Source organism: Salmo salar, chromosome ssa24, assembly GCF_905237065.1.
Source record: "Salmo salar chromosome ssa24, Ssal_v3.1, whole genome shotgun sequence".
In the NCBI taxonomy this organism is placed as follows: domain Eukaryota; kingdom Metazoa; phylum Chordata; class Actinopteri; order Salmoniformes; family Salmonidae; genus Salmo; species Salmo salar.
The window spans coordinates 31,400,452-31,422,466 of record NC_059465.1 but is presented as its reverse complement, the minus strand read 5'-3'; the positions used below and the strand labels follow the sequence as shown (position 1 = coordinate 31,422,466).

The window sequence follows — 22,015 nt, the reverse complement described above, 5'->3', positions numbered from 1 at the left end:
CTAGATTCCCATCTGGACCTCCTTTAGAATTGTAGAGATCTGTGCAGTGATTGAAGTAGTTTTATGTGTAAACCTTTTCCCCTTATTGGAATAGTTCAAACATAGACCCTTTGGTTGACACTTTCCCTTTACCAATGATGTCAAATCTCGGATTTTAAGATTTTCAGAGAATGGTAAATGATCGATGGAAAATCATGAACAGTGTTTCAGAACTCGAAGATGGACATCAGCATAAATCTCAGGTAGGCATTGCATGCTGCAAGTATTCATTCATTGCTCTGCTCTGCTCAAAAACAAACAAAAAAGCCGGTGAAAAGCCTGCAGGTACAAGAAAGTATTTAATAAAATGGCATTCATATTATAGTGGCTCATAGTATTGCATAACTATTGCACATAGGTACACATATAAAACGAATGACCATTTATTTCGTGGGAAATAAATGTGCCTTTGTAGGGAAAGCCATAGCCTACCTATCACGTACGGTATATCTAATGGTCCGACTTTAAAGTTATGATAATATGATGTGAATTCAGTGTTAAATTCCAATAATATATGATTTGCTGGTAGATCCATAATGGTGTAGGCCTATTTATTGAATTGCCTACATTCATTTATTGTAGTCTATTCGTCAATTGTTACTGGAGCGCTTGAATTGATGATGATTTCTAATTGACAAATGGAAAGATGTCCAAATGATCCATGGAGAAACGGAAATGGAAGCCCTCTCTACCGTTGGGCTTTTCCCCCCCTAGCTTGTCATATTTAGAAATTAAAATAGGTTGACCATTCATTGTTGGTCCACTTACTCTACGATTTGTGCATCTATTACAACATGAGCCAGCTGCAAATCTGCATATTTTTGTTATTTTTATAAATGCCTGTGTGATGTGATCCTCTTTAAACAGTTCCTTATGTCACCTATTAGCTGTATACTCGGTAAGGGTACTGTATATAGCCAAGTTACCGTTACTCATTGCGGATCTATTCCTCGTGTTATCATTTTTCTAGTTTTCTATTATTTATCATTTCATCTATCTGCATTGTTGGGAAGTAAGCAATTCACTGTAAGTCTACACCTGACGTTTACGAATCATGTGACAAATACAATTGTATTTAAATTGATTTATAACAGTCACTGTGAATGAGTGAGAGTACTTCTTTCTGCTAGTTAACCATCTAGTGGAGTATTTGGCATTGTGGAATGGCGTGCATAGGTGGGCTAGGGTTGTCAAGTAGTATTATTTAAATGTAGTTTAGTGTCTGAGATGATACATGTTGGCATGATACTCTCTTCTCTTCTGGCAGTACAAATATAGCCCATAACTATGTTATAATTAAGCCTAATTATAATTATGTAATAAGGCACAAGTGTTGTATATGGCCAATATACCACGGCTAAGGGCTGGTCTTTACACACAACGCAACTCGGAGTGCCTGGATACAGCCCTTAGCCGTGGTATATTGGCCATTTACCACTAACCCCCGAGGTGCCTTATTGCTATTATAAACTGTTATTGCTATTATAAGCTATTATAAACTGGTTACCAGTAATTAGAGCAGATAAAATACATGTTTTGTCATACTCATGGTATATAGTCTGATATGTCAGCCAATCAGCATTCAGGGTTTGAACCACCCAGTTTATAACTATGTTTATTATCACTGTGTGGTTGACTGCTACAAGGCTTTATGTAAAACTGTAATCGTTGTAAAGAATGCTCGTCTACAACTGACCGGAAACTCTGGCTTTGGTTGAGACGAAGGAGATGAGATTACCGTTCTGTCTTATAGAGTCTGCCTCCATTCCTCACTGTTTGCTGTGACCAAGTGTTGTAGGCCTATCTACAGTATGAGCATTTCTGGAATGCTGCAGCAGTTGGCACATATTGTTAGCCAGCAATTTATTTATTTTGTGGACAGATCTTCTTCAACACCTTTACAGTATATCCTGTGAGTGATACAGAAAATGAATCAGTGAAGTTAATGACCATGCATTTAGGGCATGCTGAGTTGACAGGGAAGGTTAGTGAAGCTTTTGGACTTATGGCTGTGGATAGTTCCACATGGCCTGTCTGTACATTGGACCAGTTATGTAGTGATAAAACAAAATAGATGGGTAAACTCTTATCGCTGGTCGCAGTGAAAAAAGTAACACTCCCTACACTTTCCGCAAAAGTTGGTAAACTGTCAAGCAAAAATAATTGTGGGTAAACTGTGTTTCCTTGCATTTACCCTCCACTACATCACTGCGTTGGACTAAATTAAGTATAGCAGTCGAGAGGCAGACATGAGAGTAGATTCTTGGATGGAAGTTATCAGCCTTATGAGGCCCAGTAAGATTGAATTTAACTCCATATGTGGCCTTGATGGTACGGTAACACACTGACCGCAGACCAGGGAGCATGGACGCACACAGACAGGCAGACACTCCACACACACACACACACACACACACACACACACACACACACACACACACACACACACACACACACACACACACACACACACACCTGATAACTGTCTGTCCTTCCTTTGGTGTAATGAGAGAAGAAAGGGAATCAATCCATCCATCTCTCTCGCTCTCTCTTGCTCTCTCTCTCTCGCTCTCTCTCTCTCTCTCTCTCTCTCTCAGAGTGCAGTAGTTAGGCCTATAATAAGTACTCCACAGGAATTAGTACTGTATTATATGCTGGAGTTTCACAGGTAGCCTACATATTGTTCTCATGTGCTCTCTGTCACATGTCAGTCAATCCTAGCTATTGTCTCCTTTCCTAGTTTGATATGTCTTAAAGGTAGACTCAGCCATATAACAACATGGTGGTTTCCTGCTTACAGATATCAACAACAATAGACTTAAAATCTACCAAGACAGCATTTGTTCTTCCAATTTGCTCCCTCCCTTGGGGCATGCCCACTTTGGGGAGAACAAACAGCGGCTGTAAGCAGGAAGTTGCCCGGTTGTTTATAATGTCATATTACTGAGTCCACCTTGACCAATATATTCTGTTTCATGACAGCAGCCATTTGATCTGTATTGAATTTGTTTATCATCACATGACCTTCTGCTAAGAAAATGTATAACAGTGTTTCAGAATTTAGAATTTTATATGTAGCGTTTAGCCTGTGGTTTTTAATGACATGATAATGACATGAGTGAACACAGCAAACTTCAGTGAGCAGCACAATGTTGACGAAGTTTGATGTCTTCAGAAAACATAATTACACACCCCTAAAAAATGTAGAATAATAATAATAATTACACTTCAATGAAGTCAGACAGCTCAAGGTTAATGAGTAGTAACATTACCTGGAAACGGGAACTTTTATTTCCACCTTAAAGGGATGTTTTTATTTCTCTGCATCAATTTGAACGCCACAGGGTTACTTTTTGTCACGTCCTGACCATAGAGAGCTCTTATTTTCTATGGTAGAGTAGGTCAGGGCGTGACTGGGTTTTTTTCTAGTTATTATTTTCTATGTGGGGTTCTAGTTTAGTTTTTCTATGTTTTGGTGATTTGTATGATTCCCAATTAGAGGCAGCTGGTTATCGTTGTCTCTAATTGGGGATCATACTTAAGTAGCATTTTTTCCACCTGTGGGTTATGGGATATTGTTTATGTGTAGTTGCATTGTCGTCACGTTTCGTTTATTCTTTATTGTTTTTGTATTTTGCTTAGTTTCACTTTCTAATAAAATATGTGTAACGCTACTCACGCTGCGCCTTGATCCGATCATTCCAACGAACGTGACACTTTTACACCAAACTAATGTAACTTGACGGCAGATGACGATAACTTCGGCGTGTGTGTGCTCGTACACGTGTGTATGTGTTTCAGCTGGGGACTGGACTGTGAAAGCAGATGCTGAGGAAGTCTTACAGGGAAACATGAAGCGGAGATATTAATAGGGCCCCCTCCTCTCCTAATGTCTCTTAGACAGTTATCTCTGGGAGATGGCTCATTAGAACATCCTGTCCTGCCACTGGCCCATCCACTGACTAGCCCACAATCTGCCAGCTCCCATTTGCTGCACGGTCGGACCTATTAAGATGTCCCAGTACGCCCACGTTACTGTCGTCAGTCTGCACATGACAGTATGGAAATGCTGGTTTGTTGTGTTTGCGTCTGTTGCATTAGCTTCTTATTGTATAAGCCAATTGATCCAAGATGTGGATATAGGATGAATTGATCAGATGTGGATATAGGATCAGTCATTCACCATTTACCATGAGGAATCCATTTTTAGAGTAAATTGTCGCTAGAATATACATCTACAGGCTCAGGCCTCCTTGACTAAATTGGTACAAGTTATGGTGTTATTTTCTAGAGCAGTGATAAGCAAGTTAACGTTTAGTCGGCGAAGCGGCCGACAATCGCATCTTCAGCATTGAAAGCGAAAAATACTCAGGCTAAAATGTCAAGAGGGTTATAATTTGAGCTACCTCTACTGCCAATGCACACATTTTCCACCCTTTTCTCGCTTCTTCCCTCATTCTGATGTCCAACCATTCTTTGTTCAATGTGTTTTTGTTTTTTCATATTCAATTTGACCTTTTTTTATATACTGCTTTGGTAACAACCTGCCATTTCTACCAAGCCTAAGGGAACCCTGAGGGCTCTTAAACCGCTGTTATCACAGACGCCAGGGATCACCCTGGTGTGAAGCCACCCAGAGGAGGTGCAAATGGCTTTGACCTGCTCCACTAGCCGGTCAGCAATCAGTGAAAGGAGCATCAACACACACGCACACAGACACATGCACACATACACACAAACACACACACACACAAGCTGTTAAAATAAGAAGAAATGATGGCGTAGTAGAGAAACATTAATTCTGTTGATGACTTTTGAGTGGACTTGGCATCTGTCCCATCAGATCATAGACTGATAGACTGCCAAGCCCCATAATCTATTATGGACAATCGAATCAGGCTTTACAGTACATTCTAAAACTCTTACTAGCCATGTCAGTCTGTCAGACCGGCTTCAAGTCATCACAGTTCCAATGTGCCAACCTGACATCTAAGCAGAGCAGAGATTTTTGGCTTCAATATACGTTGATTAAAGATGATGAATATGATAGAGAAGTCACTTGTTGTTGCCTCTAACACCAGAGATACAGTACATTCCAACAGACTTTAGTCCATAATGTGTATCTGAAAACTCCAAATATTTATTTCCAGTGGTCTCTGGATTCTAGACTTCACTCCTCTGCATTTGGTATGGCCGACATCATATACATTTCTAAACAACACATTGCTATGCAATGTCTCTGTGATGCCCGGCTAATGCATTCTGCTCTGATTAATGCCGACCTATAAACATGCTGTGAGCCACTAACTGAAAAGAATGGATTACTGTGATTACCTCCAGTGGCTGAAACTGCCTTCCTTTCCTTCCTTCCAATGATAAAATGTTTCCATTTGCTTTCTACTTAAATGAGCACGTACTGTTCATTTATCTTTGTAGTTGCAGGCAGGGCTGGGTCAAGGCGAGGGATAAGAAGATATATATTTTCTACCGAGTGGTTGGTATTCATTTGATCTTACGGCACCATGGCTCCTAATGAATAGTCCTCTCCTGTCTGCTCTCCACCACTGATTTCCATGTGAACTTTGAATTAGAATATAACTATTACAAACTCTATTAACTCCTGCCGATTTATTAATGAAGATTATATTTTAACGGCAAGACCAAATGCTGCATTTAGATGAGGGACGCAAAAACCGGCATACCAGTCGGCATAGTGGGACAAGAAAGCAAGAAAGACGGTTATGACAAAAGCAAGCCAGCATGACGGGATGTGTTCCTATGGTGATTTCAGGAAACAAACAGTACAAATCAACATCCGGTAGAGAACAACACTACAGCAGATGACAAAAGTTGAAATATTTGAACTCTGGCGGCAATTCCCGTCTACCGTAGTGGCTGAAGGCATTCACCGCCAGACTCAACGGTATTTACCATCGTTCTCTCATTGAAAACAATGACATCACGTTTGGCATCTAGCGTCTACCTCGTGCCATCTAACCGCAGCATAATTCTATATTACAGTAGGAGGTTATGTGGTTCAGCATGTAGACAGTGAAATTTAATGAACAACGGTTTAGACCATTCATCCATCTAAAACTCCAAGGATTTAGAACAAAATTCTCCCAAAAGCCACCCAGTATGTGAAAGAAACCGATTAATAGCAACTTTCATTCTGCTTAATGTAATAACTTTGAAAAGCGCACAGCCACCCCCCACTCAGTGACTATTATTAGTTTTTCACTCCTTTATACACGCCAGTGTACAATTCTCTACATCCTCTTGTTATCTTCAACACCGCGGAGGCTGTGAAAGTATACCTGGTGCCACAACACTCCTGAGTAACAGTCGGGGTGGATGTAGCTCATCACAAAGCAGTTGAAGTGGGAGGGAGGGTGTTTGATGTGAGACTTGTACCTCGGATGCGTTGGAGTGTGGTAGTACAAGGCAGGGTTGAGCAGCAAACCTTCCCCTATAAGAGCTCTCTAAAGCACAGAGAGGATATGTTGAGTATCAGACCTGTGGAAGTGGTCTCGGGAGCCCGGCTCCAGCCTGCAAGACAAATCGCTTTCTCCACACTTGGCTGCCTGTCCTTGGAGTCCTCTGACAGAGGAACCTGCCTGCACACTGGGGGCTACTGGAGTTGGAGACCCGGTCTGTCTGAACAGGAACTGTCTTCAGGCAGAGAAGGGCAAAGGAACAGAAGCATAAACATAACTACATTGCAGAGTAGGAACACCTACAGTTAGGCACATTGCACACATACACACCAGTGTGTCCAGTAAATGCACACACACACACACACACACACACACACACACACACACACACACACACACACACACACACACACACACACACACACACACACACACACACACACACACACACACACACACACACACACACACACACACACATAGCCAAAAACACACACACAAATACACAGAATTGTATACAAAGTACCGATACAGTCCTATTTCTGCAGGTGTTTACCTGGTATTCATTGAAGGTATAATTCATCCCCAGAAATAAAAATCATGAAACTCCTGTCAATTTGGTGAGAGCCTATTTTCTATCAGTGGGTAAAATATAAATGTTCCCCATGATTTAACTTCTAAGTGGTCCGTCTGTGAAATCAGGAAACCATGTAGGAAGTTCCAACTAGGAAAGCAACATAGCTACATGGTTCTCGTCACTGGAGATAGGGGTAACACACCATCACATTTCATAACGCTTAAAAAAATGACCTCCACTCCAGATCGCCAAATCAGCCCATAGATAGTATGGGCATACTTGTCTAGAACACATCCATCCCTTTATATCATAATTTAAAAATATATATAAATATTTCACCTTTATTTAACCAGGTAGGCCAGCTGAGAACAAGTTCTCATTTACAACTGCAACCTGGCCAAGATGAAGCAAAGCAGTGCGACACAAACAACAACACAGAGTTACACATGAAATAAACAAACATACAGTCAATAACACAATAGAACAGTCTATATACAGTGTGTGCAAATGAGGTAAGATAAGGGAGATAAGGCAATAAATAGGCTATAGTGGCGAAATAATTACAATTTAGCAATTAAACACTGGAGTGATAGATGTGCAGAAGATGAATGTGCAAGTAGAGATACTGGGGTGCAAAGGAGCAAAAATGAATAAATAACAGTTTAGGGATGAGGTAGTTGGATGGGCTATTTACAGATGGGCTATCTACAGGTGCAGTGATCTGTGAGCTGCTCTGACAGCTGGTGCTTAAAGTTAGAGAGGGAGATATGAGTCTCCAGCTTCAGTGATTTTTGCAATTCGTTCCAGTCATTGGCAGCAGAGAACTGGAAGGAAAGGCGGACAAAGTAGGAATTGGCTTTGGGGGTGACCAGTGAGATATACCTGCTGGAGCGTGTGCTACGGGTGGGTGCTGCTAGGGTGACCAGTGAGCTGAGATATGGCGGGGCTTTACCGAGCAAAGACTTATAGATGACCTGGAGCCAGTGGGTTTGGCGCCGAATATGAAGCGAGGGCCAGCCAACAAGAGCATACAGGTCGCAGTGGTGGGTAGTATATGGGACTTTGGTGACAAAACGGATGGCACTGTGATAGACTGTATCCAATTTGCTGAGTAGAGTGTTGGAGGCTGTTTTGTAAATGACATCGCCGAAGTCAAGGATCGGTAGGATAGTCAGTTTTACGAGGGTATGTTTGGCAGCATGAGTAAAGGTTGTTTGTTGTGAAATAGGAAGCCGATTTTAGATTTATTTTTGGATTGGAGATGCTTAATGTGAGTCTGGAAGGGGAGTTTACAATCTAACCAGACACCTAGGTATTTGTAGTTGTCCACATATTCTAAGTCAGAACCGTCCAGAGTAGTGATGCCGGACGGCCAGGCAGGTGCGGGCAGCGATCGGTTGAAGAGCATGCATTTAGTTTTACTTGCATTTAAGAGCAGTTGGAGGCCACGGAAGGAGAGTTGTATGGCATTGAAGCTCGTCTGGAGGTTAGTTAACACAGTGTCCAAAGAAAAGCCAGAAGTATACAGAATGGTGTTGTCTGCGTGGTGGTGTCCTCATGACAAAGTATATATTTCGCTTAGATGTGCTCAATCTAAACAGTGTACCAAATGATTAAACTCAGTTTCCCTTCAAGTACCATCTCTCAATGCACCCTGTGTGTCTGTGGGAAACGTGGGAATGGGCTGTTGTTGCCATAACAACGTGCTCTGCACTCGTTCTGGTCAGAGAGGAACTGCAAGTTGAACTCAGTGAGATAGACACCTAAATTGATAGTGACGTTTGTTTAGGCGATTTTACAGCTAGCTAACTACTTCACATGCTGATATTGACTTTGGTATTATTGTGTGTAGCTACGTTTGCTAGCTAGCCAGCCAGCCAAGAAAAAGAGCATTGCATTGTGGGTTTTGGAGTTGACTTCAACAGATTTTCACAAGGATTTGCACATGTTGCAACCAACCTTATTTAACATTTTAAATTTGTTCACAAATTCTTTTTTCTCCACATATCATTTAACACTGTTTAACACTGTTAGGAATTAGTGGTTTGGGGTGGATTATCCCTTTAAGACATTTGAATATAACAATTGGTACATTCTGGCACTTACTTAATCATTTTTTGAAGTAACTACCTCATCCCAAAAGTTGCTTGTTTCAATTAATCACAAATAAACCAAACCATAATTCTTAAGTATGTTTATCATTTTGCATGTTCTGTTAATACTACTTTAAAAAAATAGCACACTGTAAAGTAAAGTGTAACGAATGCTTCCAGCTGTTGGGATATAAAGATTTTAGCAGTTGTGGTCTCTGGTTAAAATGAGACATGTCTGTTTTTCTGCATCAGATGGGTGAGGGGTGTGTACTATATTTTCCTTTTGGACTATCACAAAAATATTTTTTTCCCATTGTAAAAATGCAGTATGTCCTTAAAGAACAGAGTCATCCTTAGTTTATACCAGAATGGTCTGCTAAATTGATGAACAGAACAGTTAGTGGTTGCAGAGTAGTGGAATTTAGAGCCCGACCGTTTTTTTGGACCCGATACAGATTCAGATTTTTTGGGGGACAAAACTTACCGATACCGATATATCTGCCGATATACAGTTTTACGCTGGGGAAATTAAAAGGTGTAATTTTTGTTCAAGAAATATGCTTTGTTCAAGAAATATGCTTCAATAGTTGATTTCTTATATTGTGAAATTTATGACACATCATGAGGATGGCCACAAGTTTTTCGATAAGCATGAGATTCCCTTTTTTCATCCTATTGACTGAATAAAGGTTATCGGTGGATATATTGTCCAATACCAATGTAGCGTTATAAGGCCAATATCGTCCGATAATATTGTGAAATGATATATCGGTGGAATTAAAATAAAATAAGTTATTCCCATAGTGGCTCATAATTTCTTCCTTTAATGAGGTGAACATTTTGAGGTACCCTCTGTTCATATTTGCATTTGAATGGCGATGCATCATACTTACTGCTTACTGTACATTACCCCCTAGTTCCTCTACTCAGCTGATAAATATGCATCCGGCCATCCATTCTTTTAACATTATACAATAGCAGTACAGTTTAGCTTAACCACAATTGGAATCAAGCTCTTTCCTAATAATTACTGATATACAGCCATTCCCATTGCACTCACTATCAGTTTCTCGATTAGACACAATCTCCCTACCACACCACTTAATGGATGTATCGCTCAATATTGTCCTAAATAAGCTCTCGCTGTGGCGTGATGACAAGGTGCAAATATCAGTGATGAAATCCAATGAATGCTGAAACAGAACAGCAGTGTGGCTTGTGTGTTTTCCCCTCTTGGCTAGAGGATCAGACTAACACACACACAAGAGGGAGTCTTAATCACCCAGCTGCGGAGGAATAAGTCGACTACTGAGCCCGGAGCACAAAGAGTCCCCTCTGGCCATTTCATTAGCTGTGCTAGACCGTTTAAAAAGACAAAGGAGACCATGTCACAGCCCCACGACATATTGTGTATTTTTGTACGATATCTTTATTAGGTTTGACAGTTTGTTGGTTACTGGTGAAACTAGTCAACATGAGAATGAAGAAAGCTTGGTAGCCAGCTATCAATATACAGTGCAGATGTAGGATCTTAATTTGATCACTCTGTTGCTTGAGAACTTTCCTGCAATGCAGGACATTTAAAATTGTAGTGTATTGAGGTTTAAAAAGGCTTCTGAAGTTACAAAAAATGTATCAACCCCTACAAAAATGTCCATTAATTATAATTAACATTTACTATTGCTGCAGGATCCTTTTTTCCGCTGTAGCAAACTGGCTCAAATTACAATCCTACATCAGTATAGCCCAGCTTTGCACTGTATCTCTGCAGCTTTGTCACTTCGAAGTAAGCCCAGTAGGAAATATGCCTAAAGCCATTTTAAAGATCAAGGGTAAGCCTCAGCATCTGGTCTCCTTATATTACAGACCTATTTGTAGGGATTGGTGCTCTTCCAAAGAATTATATGTTAGGATACAGTATGAGACATCCTCCTCTTGATTCGGGCAAACTCTGATAGCTTTCTGGGATTATTCTCCCATGGCTGTGGTGTCCAAAGATCAAACTGTTTTCTTAATTTTTCCCCCGTGCCCTGTAGCCCTCCCCTACTATGAAAGTTTTATATTGACTTTATAAGTCTGGCTTAGGGGTTCGGATGACCATGCGCTAAATGTACTATGGCAGGCAAAGCAACCAGAATAGACCATTCCGGGGGCAATATTTACCATTTGTTAGATGTTAAACAGACAAGCATGAACTGTGCCGTCGAGTGAACAGTTCACTCTGTATGCATGGATGAGAATCATAGCATGTCAGTGCCAGCACGGTCACAGGGAGGCAACCAGCTCCCTCTTGAGTATGCTTGAGAATGTTCAATGTTTGTCTTGAAGGTGAGCAAATTCACCCCTCTTATCTCTGGCACTTTCTGCCAGCTGCTGTTTCCAGATAGATTACTGTCAGATTGAGTCCACTGTATGTGTGGTAAGAACATTAGAACGGCTCACCATGACTGACAGGAAGTGTGCTTTAACAGGAATTACCGTCCCAAACAGAACACAGGATGTCAAAATCTGAGGCAAAAACAACAACAACATATGTTTGGCTGCTGTCCTGGTTGCTTTTTTACCCCTTACTGTACACAGGTAGTGGTACACATTCTGTGACATTGACTGTGTCTGCATCTGCTCAAAGACTGATCTAGACCCCATGGTCTTTCCCCATTCCCAAGTGGAAGACCAACTACCCTCGACATCTAAACTGACATTCTCGAACACAGGGAGTGACCTTCTAGAACACAGAGCAGTCAAACCTCACGACAGCAGGTCAGTTAATGGTTGTAACTGCTTCACTGAGGAGCGGCTGTTACATTTCCTGTATGATTTTTTTTATATTTGGTAAATGTTTCCCCAAAAAATGTATAATAAATGCAGCTCCTCTGGTAATTTTATTTGTATTTATTAGAGATTCCCATTAGCTGCTGCCAAGGCAGGGGTGCAAACACATTAAGGCACTTATATCTCACATAAATCAAAGATTAACAGTACATCACATATCATTATTACACCACTACATACGGTGCATTCGGACAGTATTCAGACCCCTTGACTTTCTCCACATTACAGCCTTATTCTAAAATGTATTAAATCGTTTTTCCCCCTCATCAATCTACACACAATACCCAATAATGACAAAGCAAAAACTGTTTTTTTTTTACATTTTTGCAAATATATATATATAAAAAAACTATGACATTTACATAAGTATTCAGACCCTTTTCTCAGTACTTTGTTGAAGTACCTTTGGCAGCGATTACAGCCTCTTCTTGGGTATGACGCTACAAGCTTGGCACACCTGTATTTGGGGAGTTTCTCCCATTCTTCTCTGCAGATCCTCTCAACCTCTGTCAGGTTGGATGGGGAGCGTCGCTGCACAGCTATTTTCAAGATTCTCAAGAGATGTTGGATCGGTTTTAAGTCCGGGCTCTGGCTGGGCCACTCAAGGACATTCAGAGACTTGTCCCGAAGCCACTCCTGCTTTGTCTTGGCTGTGTGCTAAGGGTTGTGGTCCTGTTGGAAGGTGAAGCTTCGCCCCAGTCTGAGGTTCTGAGCACTCTGGAGCAGGTTTTCATCAAAGATCTCTCTGTACTTGTCTCCGTTTATCTTTCCCTCGATCCTGGCAAGTCTCCTAGTCCCTGCCGCTGAAAAACATCCCCACAGCATGATGCTGCCACCATCATGCTTCACTGAAGGGATGGTGCCAGGTTTCCTCCAGACGTGACGCTTGGCATTCAGGCCAAAGAGTTCAATCTTGGTTTCATCCGACCAGAGAATCTACCATAAAGGCCTGATTGGTGGAGTGCTACAGAGATGGTTCTCCTTCTCGAAGGTTCTCCCAACTGGAGCTCTGTCAGAGTGACTATTGGGTTCTTGGTCACCTCCCTGACAAAGACCCTTCTCCCCCAATTGCTCAGTTTGGCCGGGCAGCCAGCTCTTTGAAGAGTCTTGGTGGTTCCAAACTTCTTCCATTTAAGAATGATGGAGGCCACTGTTCTTGGGGACCTTCAATGCTGCAGAAATGTTTTGGTACTTTTCCCCAGATCTGTGCCTCGACACTGACACTGTCTCGGAGCTCTACGGACATATCCTTTGACCTCATGGCTTGGTTTTTGCTCTGACATGCACTGTCAACTGGGGGACCTTATATAGACAGGTGTGTGCCTTTCCAAGTCATTTTCCAATCAACAGAGTATACCACAGGTGGACTCCAATCAAGTTGTAGAAACATCTCAAGGATGATCAATGGAAACAGGACTATCCTGAGTGTCATGTGTGCTCCCTCCCCGGCCTCTAGGTCACCAGGTTGCTCGTTATGGCTTACACCTGTCACCATCGTTACGCACACCTGCGTGTCATCAGACTCACCTGGACTCCATCAGCTCCTTGATTACCTGCCCTATATATGTTACTCCCTTTGGTTCCTTCCCCAGGTGTCATTGTTTCTGTTCCTGTGTCATGTCTGTGCGTTGTTCGTGTTTCTTATTTTGTATTATGGTGTGTTTATTTATTAAAACACTCACTCCCTGAACTTCTTCCTGACTCTCAGCGCACATCATTACACTGAGCTCAATTTGGAGTCTCAAAGCAAAGGGTCTGAATACTTATGTAAGGAAGGTATTTCAGTTTTTTTTATACAGTTGCAGAAATTTCTAACCCTGTTTTTGCTTTGTCATTATGGGTTATTGTGTGTAGATTGTTGAGGAAAAAAATATATGTAATCCGTTTTAGAATAAGGCTGTAATGTTACAAAATGTGGCAAAAGTGAAGGGGTCTGAATACTTTCCGAATGCACGGTATCTACAATATAAAATGTATTATACCACCATACAGCAATATTATAATGTACTGTTTGTGTGTAGAGTGCATGTGCTAGTGTGTGTGTGTGTGTGTGTGTGTGTGCGTGTGTGTGCGTATGTGTTTTTCTGTGTGTGTGTGTGTGTGTGTGTGTGTGTGTCTTCACAGTCCCCACTGTTCATTAAGGGGTATTTTTATCTGGTTTTTAAATCTAATTCTACTGCTTTCTTCAGTTACCCGATGTGGAATAGAGTTCCATGTAGTCATGGCTCTATGTAGTACTGTGCATCTCCCATAGTCTGTTCTGGATTGGAGGATTGTGAAGAGACCTCTGGTGGTATGTCTTGTGTGGTATGCATGGGTGTCCGAGCTGTGTGCTAGTAGTTTAAACAGACACCTCAGTGCATTCAGCTTGTCAACACGTCTTACAAAAACAAGTAGTGATGAAGTCAATCCATCCTCCACTTTGAGCCATGAGAAATGTTTATATTTTATTAATGTTAGCTCTCTGTATACATTTAAGGGCCAGTCGTGCTGCCCAGTTCTGAGCCAATTGTAATTTTCCGAGGTTTCTCTTTGTGGCAGCTGACAAAACTAAGGCCTGAAGGACATTCCTTGTTGATATTGTTGTTAAGAAGGCAGAGCAGCGCTTTATTATGGACAGACTTCTCCCCATATTAGCTACTGTTGTATCAACATGTTTTGACCATGAAAGTTTACAATCCAGGGTTACTCCAAGCTGTTTAGTCACCTCAACTTGCTCAATTCCCATGTTACTCATTACAAGATTTAGTTGAGGTTTAGGGTTTAGTGAATGATTTGTCCCAAATACAGTGTATTTAGTTTTTTAAATATTTAGGACTAACTTATTCCTTGCCACACATTCTGAAACTAACTGCATCTCTTTGTGTTGGTGTGTGGGCAGGTTGACATTTATTGGGATGAATCTTGTCCTGGATGCAAAGTTGGGCAACTTCCACTAGATGGGCCAGCTGCAAAGTCAAAAATGTACTATATATCATAAAAATGCATGTAAATATGAGCTTTTTGGTCTTAATTTAAGGTTAGGGTTAGGCATAAGGTTAGCAGTATGATTAAGGTTAAGGTTAGGGTTAGTGATACCCTTTAGAGCTGCCTCCAGTACGAGGCCTCCCAATAAATATCAACCTGTGAGTGTGTGTGTGTGTGTGTGTGTGTGTGTGTGTGTGTGTGTGTGTGTGTGTGTGTGTGTGTGTGTGTGTGTGTGTGTGTGTGTGTGTGTGTGTGTGTTCGAACCAGGCCTTTTCGGCATGTACAGTACTGAAATTAAATTGCTGCTGCGTCAGCCTCGTAATACCCAGCCGGCAAGGTTTTTGATTTGGTGCCAGGCTTTTAGCATGAGACACATATCCTGGACCCTGTGCGCCCTCCCTGTACCCATAGCATGGGTACACCATTAAGGCCAGCACCCCTGCTCATGTCACACCAGAGGGTCATGACCTTTATTATCCCTGCCTCTTTTTAATGGTGTAGAGATCTGAGCTAGCTTCCCCTCTGCCTCCCTCCACATAGGCTGTGTCTGAAATGCCACTCTATTCACAGTATAGTTTGCACTACGTTTGACCAGAGCCCAGGGTGCCATTTCAGATGCACCCTAGCTTCCGCTCTGACACATAGAAACTGTAATGCACTTGAAGACATCCTGAGTACAAGCATGCTCTGTTTAAGTGAGGGCCACAGCTCAGAATTGCTCAGATCCAAGGTTATCTGCTCAAGTGGATTATTGTGTGTAGTGTTTCAGGCTGAGTCGTGATCTGGGAGCCATTAAACCATCGCCTGACAATGAATAGCCTGATAGCCTCCCAAATATCATGGATCAGCATTATGTAGTACAAGCATATATACTGGCCTTGTGCAGCAGAATACAGTGCCTTCAGAAAGTGTTCATACCCCTTTACTTATTCCACATTTTGTGTTACAGCCTAAATTCAAAATGGATTAAATTATGAAAAACAGAAAACATGTTTTTAGAAATGTGTGCAAATTAATCGAAAATGAAATACAGAGATATCTAATTTACATAAGTAGTCACACCCCTGAGTCAATACATGTTAGAATCACCTTAGGCAACGATTACAGCTATGTGTCTTTCTGGGAAGGTCTTTAAGAGCTTTGCACACCTGGATTGTACAATATTTGCATTATTCTTAAAATAAATCTTCAAGCTCTGTCAAGTTGGTTGTTGATCATTGCTGGACAGCCATTTTAAAGTCTTGCCACTGATTTTTTAACCCAATTTAAGTCAAAATGTTAAAAAGGCCAATCATGGACGTTAATGTCATCTTGGTAAGCAACTCCAGTGTATATTTGTCTGTGTGTTTTAGGTTATTTTCCTCCTGAAGGTGTCACGGTTGTCGTATGATGAAGGAGCGGGCCAAAGCGCAGCATGTGTATCGTTCCACATTTTCTTTATTAAACTGTGAAACTATGCAATACATACAAAATAAACTAAAGAACAAAAACAACAAACCGTGACGAAGAGGTGAAACATACACTAACTCAAAAACAATCTCCCACAAACCCAGGTGGGAAAAACAACTACTTAAGTATGATCTCCAATTAATTGGAGATCATCCCAAAAAAGCCCAACATAGACATACAAAAACTAGAACATAACAACATTGAAAATCTAAACTAGAAAAAAAACCTGTCACGCCCTGACCTACTCTACCATAGAAAATAACAGCTTTCTATGGTCAGGACGTGACAGTACCCCAACCTTCTCATCCCGCTGATCCTCCAGCAGAGGAGGCGGCTCCGGTTCGGGGCGTAACCCCGCTCCGCCCGGCGATCCCTCCGCTTTTGTGTCACCGGACCCTGGATCGTCGCCGAAGGACCCGGACCGTGGATCGTCACCGGAGGTTCTGGACTGCAAACCACCGCTGGAGGTTCTGGACTGCAGACCGCCGCTGGAGACTCCGGACTGGAAGACGTCGCTGGAGGCTCCAGACTGGAGGACGTCGCTGGAGGCTGCGGACAGGAGGACATCGCTGGAGGCTCCGGACAGTGGGCCCTCTCAGGAGGCTCCGGACTGTGGGCCTTCTCAGGAGGTTCTGGACTGTGGGCCTTCTCAGGAGGTTCCGGACTGTGGGCCTTCTCAGGAGGTTCTGGACTGTGGGCCGTCTCAGGAGGTTCCGGACTGTAAAACGTCGCCAGAAGCTCTGGACTGGGAACTGTCGCCGGAAGCTCTGGACTGGGAACTGTCGCTGGAAACTCTGGACTGGGAACTGTCGCCGGAAGCTCTGGACTGGGAATGCGCACTGGAGGCCTGATGCGTGGGGCTGGCACAGGTGGCGCCAGACTGGTAACATGCACCTCAGGGCGAGTGCGGGGAGCAGGAACAGGACACCCCGGACTGGGCAGGCGCACTGGAGGCCTGATGCTTGGGGCTGGCACAGGTGGCGCCAGACTGGTAACACGCACTTCAGGGTGAGTGCGGGGAGCAGGAACAGGACACCCCGGACTGGGCAGGCACACTGGAGGCCTGATGTGTGGGGCTGGCACAGGTGGCGTCAGACTGGTAACACGCACCTCAGGGCGAGTGCGGGGAGCAGGAACAGGACACACTGGACTGGAGAGACTCACTGGAGGCCTCGTGCATGGAGCCGGGACAGGTGGCTTCAGACTGGTGACACGCACTTCAGGGCGAGTGAGAGGAGCCGGGACAGGATATACTGGACCGTGGAGGCGCACTGGAGGTCTGGAGCGTATGGCTGGCACAACCTGTCCTGGCTGGATGCTCAGTGTATTGCTGCTCAGCCGGATGCTCAGCCGCTCTGCTCTCGCTGCCTCCACCTGCTTCCCCGGCAGGTTTTTGTATCTCTCCAATACTTGCTCCCAAGTTCTTTCTTCCAATTCCTCCAGAGACCAGGATGCCAACTCCTCCCGGGCACGCTGCTTGATCCAGTTGTGGTGGGAGATTCTGTCACGTTTGTCGTACGAAGGAGACCAAGGCGCAGCGTGTGTATCGTTCCACATTTTATTATAACTGTGAAACTATGCAAGACATACAAATAAACTACTAAACAAAATAACAAACCGTGACGAAGAGGTGAAACATACATTAACTCAAAAACAATCTCCCACAAACCCAGGTGGGAAAAACAACAACTTAAGTATGATCTCCAATTAGAGACAACGATGACCAGCTGCCTCTAATTGGAGATCATCCCAAAAAAGCCCAACATAGACATATAAAAACTAGAACATAACAACATAAAAAATGTAAACTAGAAGAAAAAAAACCTGTCACGCCCTGACCTACTCTACCATAGAAAATAACAGCTTTCTATGGACAGGACGTGACAGAAGGTGAATTTGTCTTCCAGTGTCTGGTGGAAAGCAGCCTGAACCAGGTTTTTCCTCATAGGATTTTGCCTTTGCTTAGCTCTATTATGTTTCTTTTTATTCTAAAAAAAACTCCCAAGTCCTTGCCGATGACAAGCATACCCATAACATGATGTAGCCACCATTACGCTTGAAAATATAAGGAGTTGTACTCAGTGATGTGTTGTGTTGGATTTGCCCTAAACATAACGCTTTGTATTCAGGACATAAACTTAAGTTCTTTGCCAATTGTTTGCAGTTTTACTTTAGTGAAAACAGGATGCATGTTTTGGAAAAAATGTTCAGTACAGGCTTCCTTCTTTTCACTCTGTCATTTACAGTTGAAGTCGGAAGTTTACATACACTCCACAAATTTCTTGTTAAGAAACTACAGTTTTGGCAAGTCAGTTAGAACATCTACTTTGTTCATGTCACAAGTAATTTTTCCAACAATTGTTTACAGACAGATTAATTCACTGTATCACAATTCCAGTGGGTCAGAAGTTTACATACACTAAGTTGACTGTGCCTTTAAACAGCTTGGATATTGCAGAAAATGATGTCATAGCTTTAGAAGCTTCTGATAGGCTAATTGACATCCTTTGAGTCAATTGGAGATGTACCTGTGGATGTATTTCAAGGCCTACCTTCAAATGTAGTGCCTCTTTGCTTGACATCATGGGAAAATGAAAAGAAATCAGCCAAGACCTCAGAAAACATATTGTAGACCTCCACAAGTCTGGTTCATCCTTGGAAGCAATTTCCAAACACCTGAAGGTACCACGTTCATCTGTACAAACTATAGACCACAAGTATAAACACCATGGGACCACGCAGCCGTCATACCGCTCAGGAAGGAGACACGTTCTGTCTCCTAGAGATGAACGTACTTTGGTGCGAAAAGTGAAAATGAATCCCAGAATAAAAGCAAAGGACCTTGTGAAGATGCTGGAGGAAACAGGTACAAAAGTATCTATATCCACAGTAAAACGAGTCCTATATCGACATAATCTGAAAGGCCGGTCAGCAAGGAAGAAGCCACTGCTCCAATCCCGCCATAAAAAAGCCAGACTACGGTTTGCAACTGCACATGGGGACAAAGATCGTACTTTTTGGAGAAATGTCCTCTGGCCTGATGAAACAAAAATAGAACTGTTTGGAGGAAAAAGGGGAGGCTTGCAAGCCGAAGAACACCATCCAAATCGTGAAGCACGGGGGTGGCAGCATCATGTTGTGGGGGTGCTTTGCTGCAGGAGGGACTGGTGCACTTCACAAAATAGATGGCATCATGAGGGAGGAAAATTATGTGGATATAATGAAGCGACATCTCAAGACATCAGTCAGGAAGCTAAAGCTTGGTCGCAAATGGATCTTCCAAATGGACAATGACCCCAAGCATACTTCCAAAGTTGTGGCAAAATGGCTTAAGGACAACAAAGTCAAGGTATTGGAGTGGCCATCACAAAGCCCTGACCTCAATCCTATAGAACATTTGTGGGTGAACTGAAAAAGTGTGTGCGAGCAAGGAGGCCTACAAACCTGACTCAGTAACACCAGCTCTGTCAGGAGGAATGGGACAAAATTCACCCAACTTATTGTGGGAAGCTTGTGGAAGGCTACCCGTAACGTTTGACCCAAGTTAAACAATTTAAAGGCAATGCTACCAAATACTAATTGAGTGTACGTAAACTTCTGACCCACTGGGAATGTGATGAAAGAAATAAAAGCTGAAATAAATCATTCTCTCTATTATTATTCTGACATTTCACATTCTTACAATAAAGTGGTGATCTAACTGACCTAAGATAGGGAATTTTTACTAGGATTAAATGTCAGGAATTGTGAAAAACTGAGTTTAAATGTATTTGGCTAAGGTGTATGTAAACTTCCGACTTCAACTGTAGGTTAGTATTGTGGAGTAACTACAATGTTGTTGATCCATCCTCATTTTTCTTCTGTCACAGCCATTAGACTCTGTAACTGTTTTAAAGTCACCATTGGCTTCTTGGTGAAATCCCTGAACAGTTTCTTTCCTCTCCGGAAACTGAGTTAGGAAGGTGAAATTAATAACTTCATGCTCAAAGGGATATTCAATATCTGCTTTTATTTTTACCCATCTACCAATAGGTGCTCTTTGTGGTTGAATCTGTGTTTGAAATTCACTGCACGACTGAGGGACAGATAATTGTATGTGTGGGGTACAGAGATGAAGTAGTCGTTAAAAAATCATGTTAAACACTATTATTGCACACAGAGTGAGTCTATGCAACTTATTATGTGACTTGTTCAGAACATTTTCCTCTAGCACTTATTTAGGCTTGCAAATAACAAAAGGGTTGAATACTTATTGACTCAAGACATTTCAGCTTTTCATTTTTTATCAATTTGTAAAAATGTCTAAAAACATAATTCCACTTTGACATTATCTGGTATTGTGTTTAGGCCAGTGACACAGAATCTCAATTTAATCCATTTCAAATTCAGACTGTAACACAACAAAATGTGGAATAAGTCAAGCTTTCTTAATGCATTTTACACTGTAGCTACCAAAAGCATCTAACTTCATTCTTAATGATCATCTCTAGTGAATGGGATATTAGAGGTCGGTTCTGTTTCGGTTTGATTATTAATTTATTATTACGGTATTATTTGATTATTATTATTATTACGGTCTCATATGGTCTGTGTGTTTATCCACCTCTGCCTGTGGCTCGAAAGAACAGGTGCAATGTATTATGGTCATTGTAGTTAATTACCACATTTATGCACGGAACTAGGTTGAATATTTGCCTAATGAAAATTACAACATCCAATCAGCCAAGCGTGCCACATAGTTTTTGACTTAATTTCTAGAGAAACGGCATGTTGAGCTCACCAAAAAAAATTACTAAATGGAATTTTAGTAATTGAATTGACGTGGGTCAATTAGTTGTTTAACAACCCACCAAAAAACTAAATGTAATTTAATCGCTCAGCACTACCACTTGGGAAGGTGGACGATATCATCTACCATAGTATTGATCACATACATACAGTACCAGTCAAAAGCTTGGAAACACCTACTCATTTCAGGGTTTTTCTACATTGTAGAATAAAAGTGAAGACATCAAAGCTATGAAATAACCCACATGGAATCATGTAATAACCAAAAAAGTGTTAAACAAATCTATATTTTAGATTTTAGATTCTTCAAAGTAGCCAACCTTTGACTTGATGACAGTTTTGTACACTCTTGGCATTCTGTCGACCAGCTTCATGTGGTAGTCACCTGGAAATAATTTAAATTAACAGGTGTACCTTGTTAAAAGTTCATTTGTGGAATTTCTTTCCTTCTTAATGCGTTTGATCCGATCAGTTGTGTTGTGACAAGGTAGGGGTGGTATACAGAAGATAGCCCTATTTTGTAAAAGACCAAGTCAATATTATGTCAAGAACCGCTCAAATAAACAAAGAGAAACGACAGTCCATCATTACTTTAAGACATGAAGGTCAGTCAATCTGGAAAATGTCAATAACTTTGAAAGTTTCTTCAAGTACAGTCGCAAAAACCATCAAGCGCTATGATGAAACTGGCTCTTATGATGACCGCCACAGTAAAGGAAGACCCAGAGTTACTTCTGCTGCAGAGGATAGGTTCATTAGCATTACCAGCATCAGAAATTGCAGCCCAAATAAATCACAGTGTTCAAGTAACAGACACATCTCAACATCAACTG

General features: G+C 41.9%; 1 protein-coding gene across 1 annotated transcript in view; it reads left to right on the top strand.

Moving 5' to 3' along the window:
- Positions 1–22,015, top strand: part of fibcd1a (fibrinogen C domain containing 1a) — a 125,113-nt gene that overhangs the window by 526 nt on the left and 102,572 nt on the right. The window contains exon 2 of the mRNA XM_014172398.2: positions 160–242. Coding sequence (XP_014027873.1) covers positions 171–242 — 72 coding nt within the window. The 5' untranslated portion in view covers positions 160–170. The remainder of the gene's footprint in view (positions 1–159; positions 243–22,015) is intronic.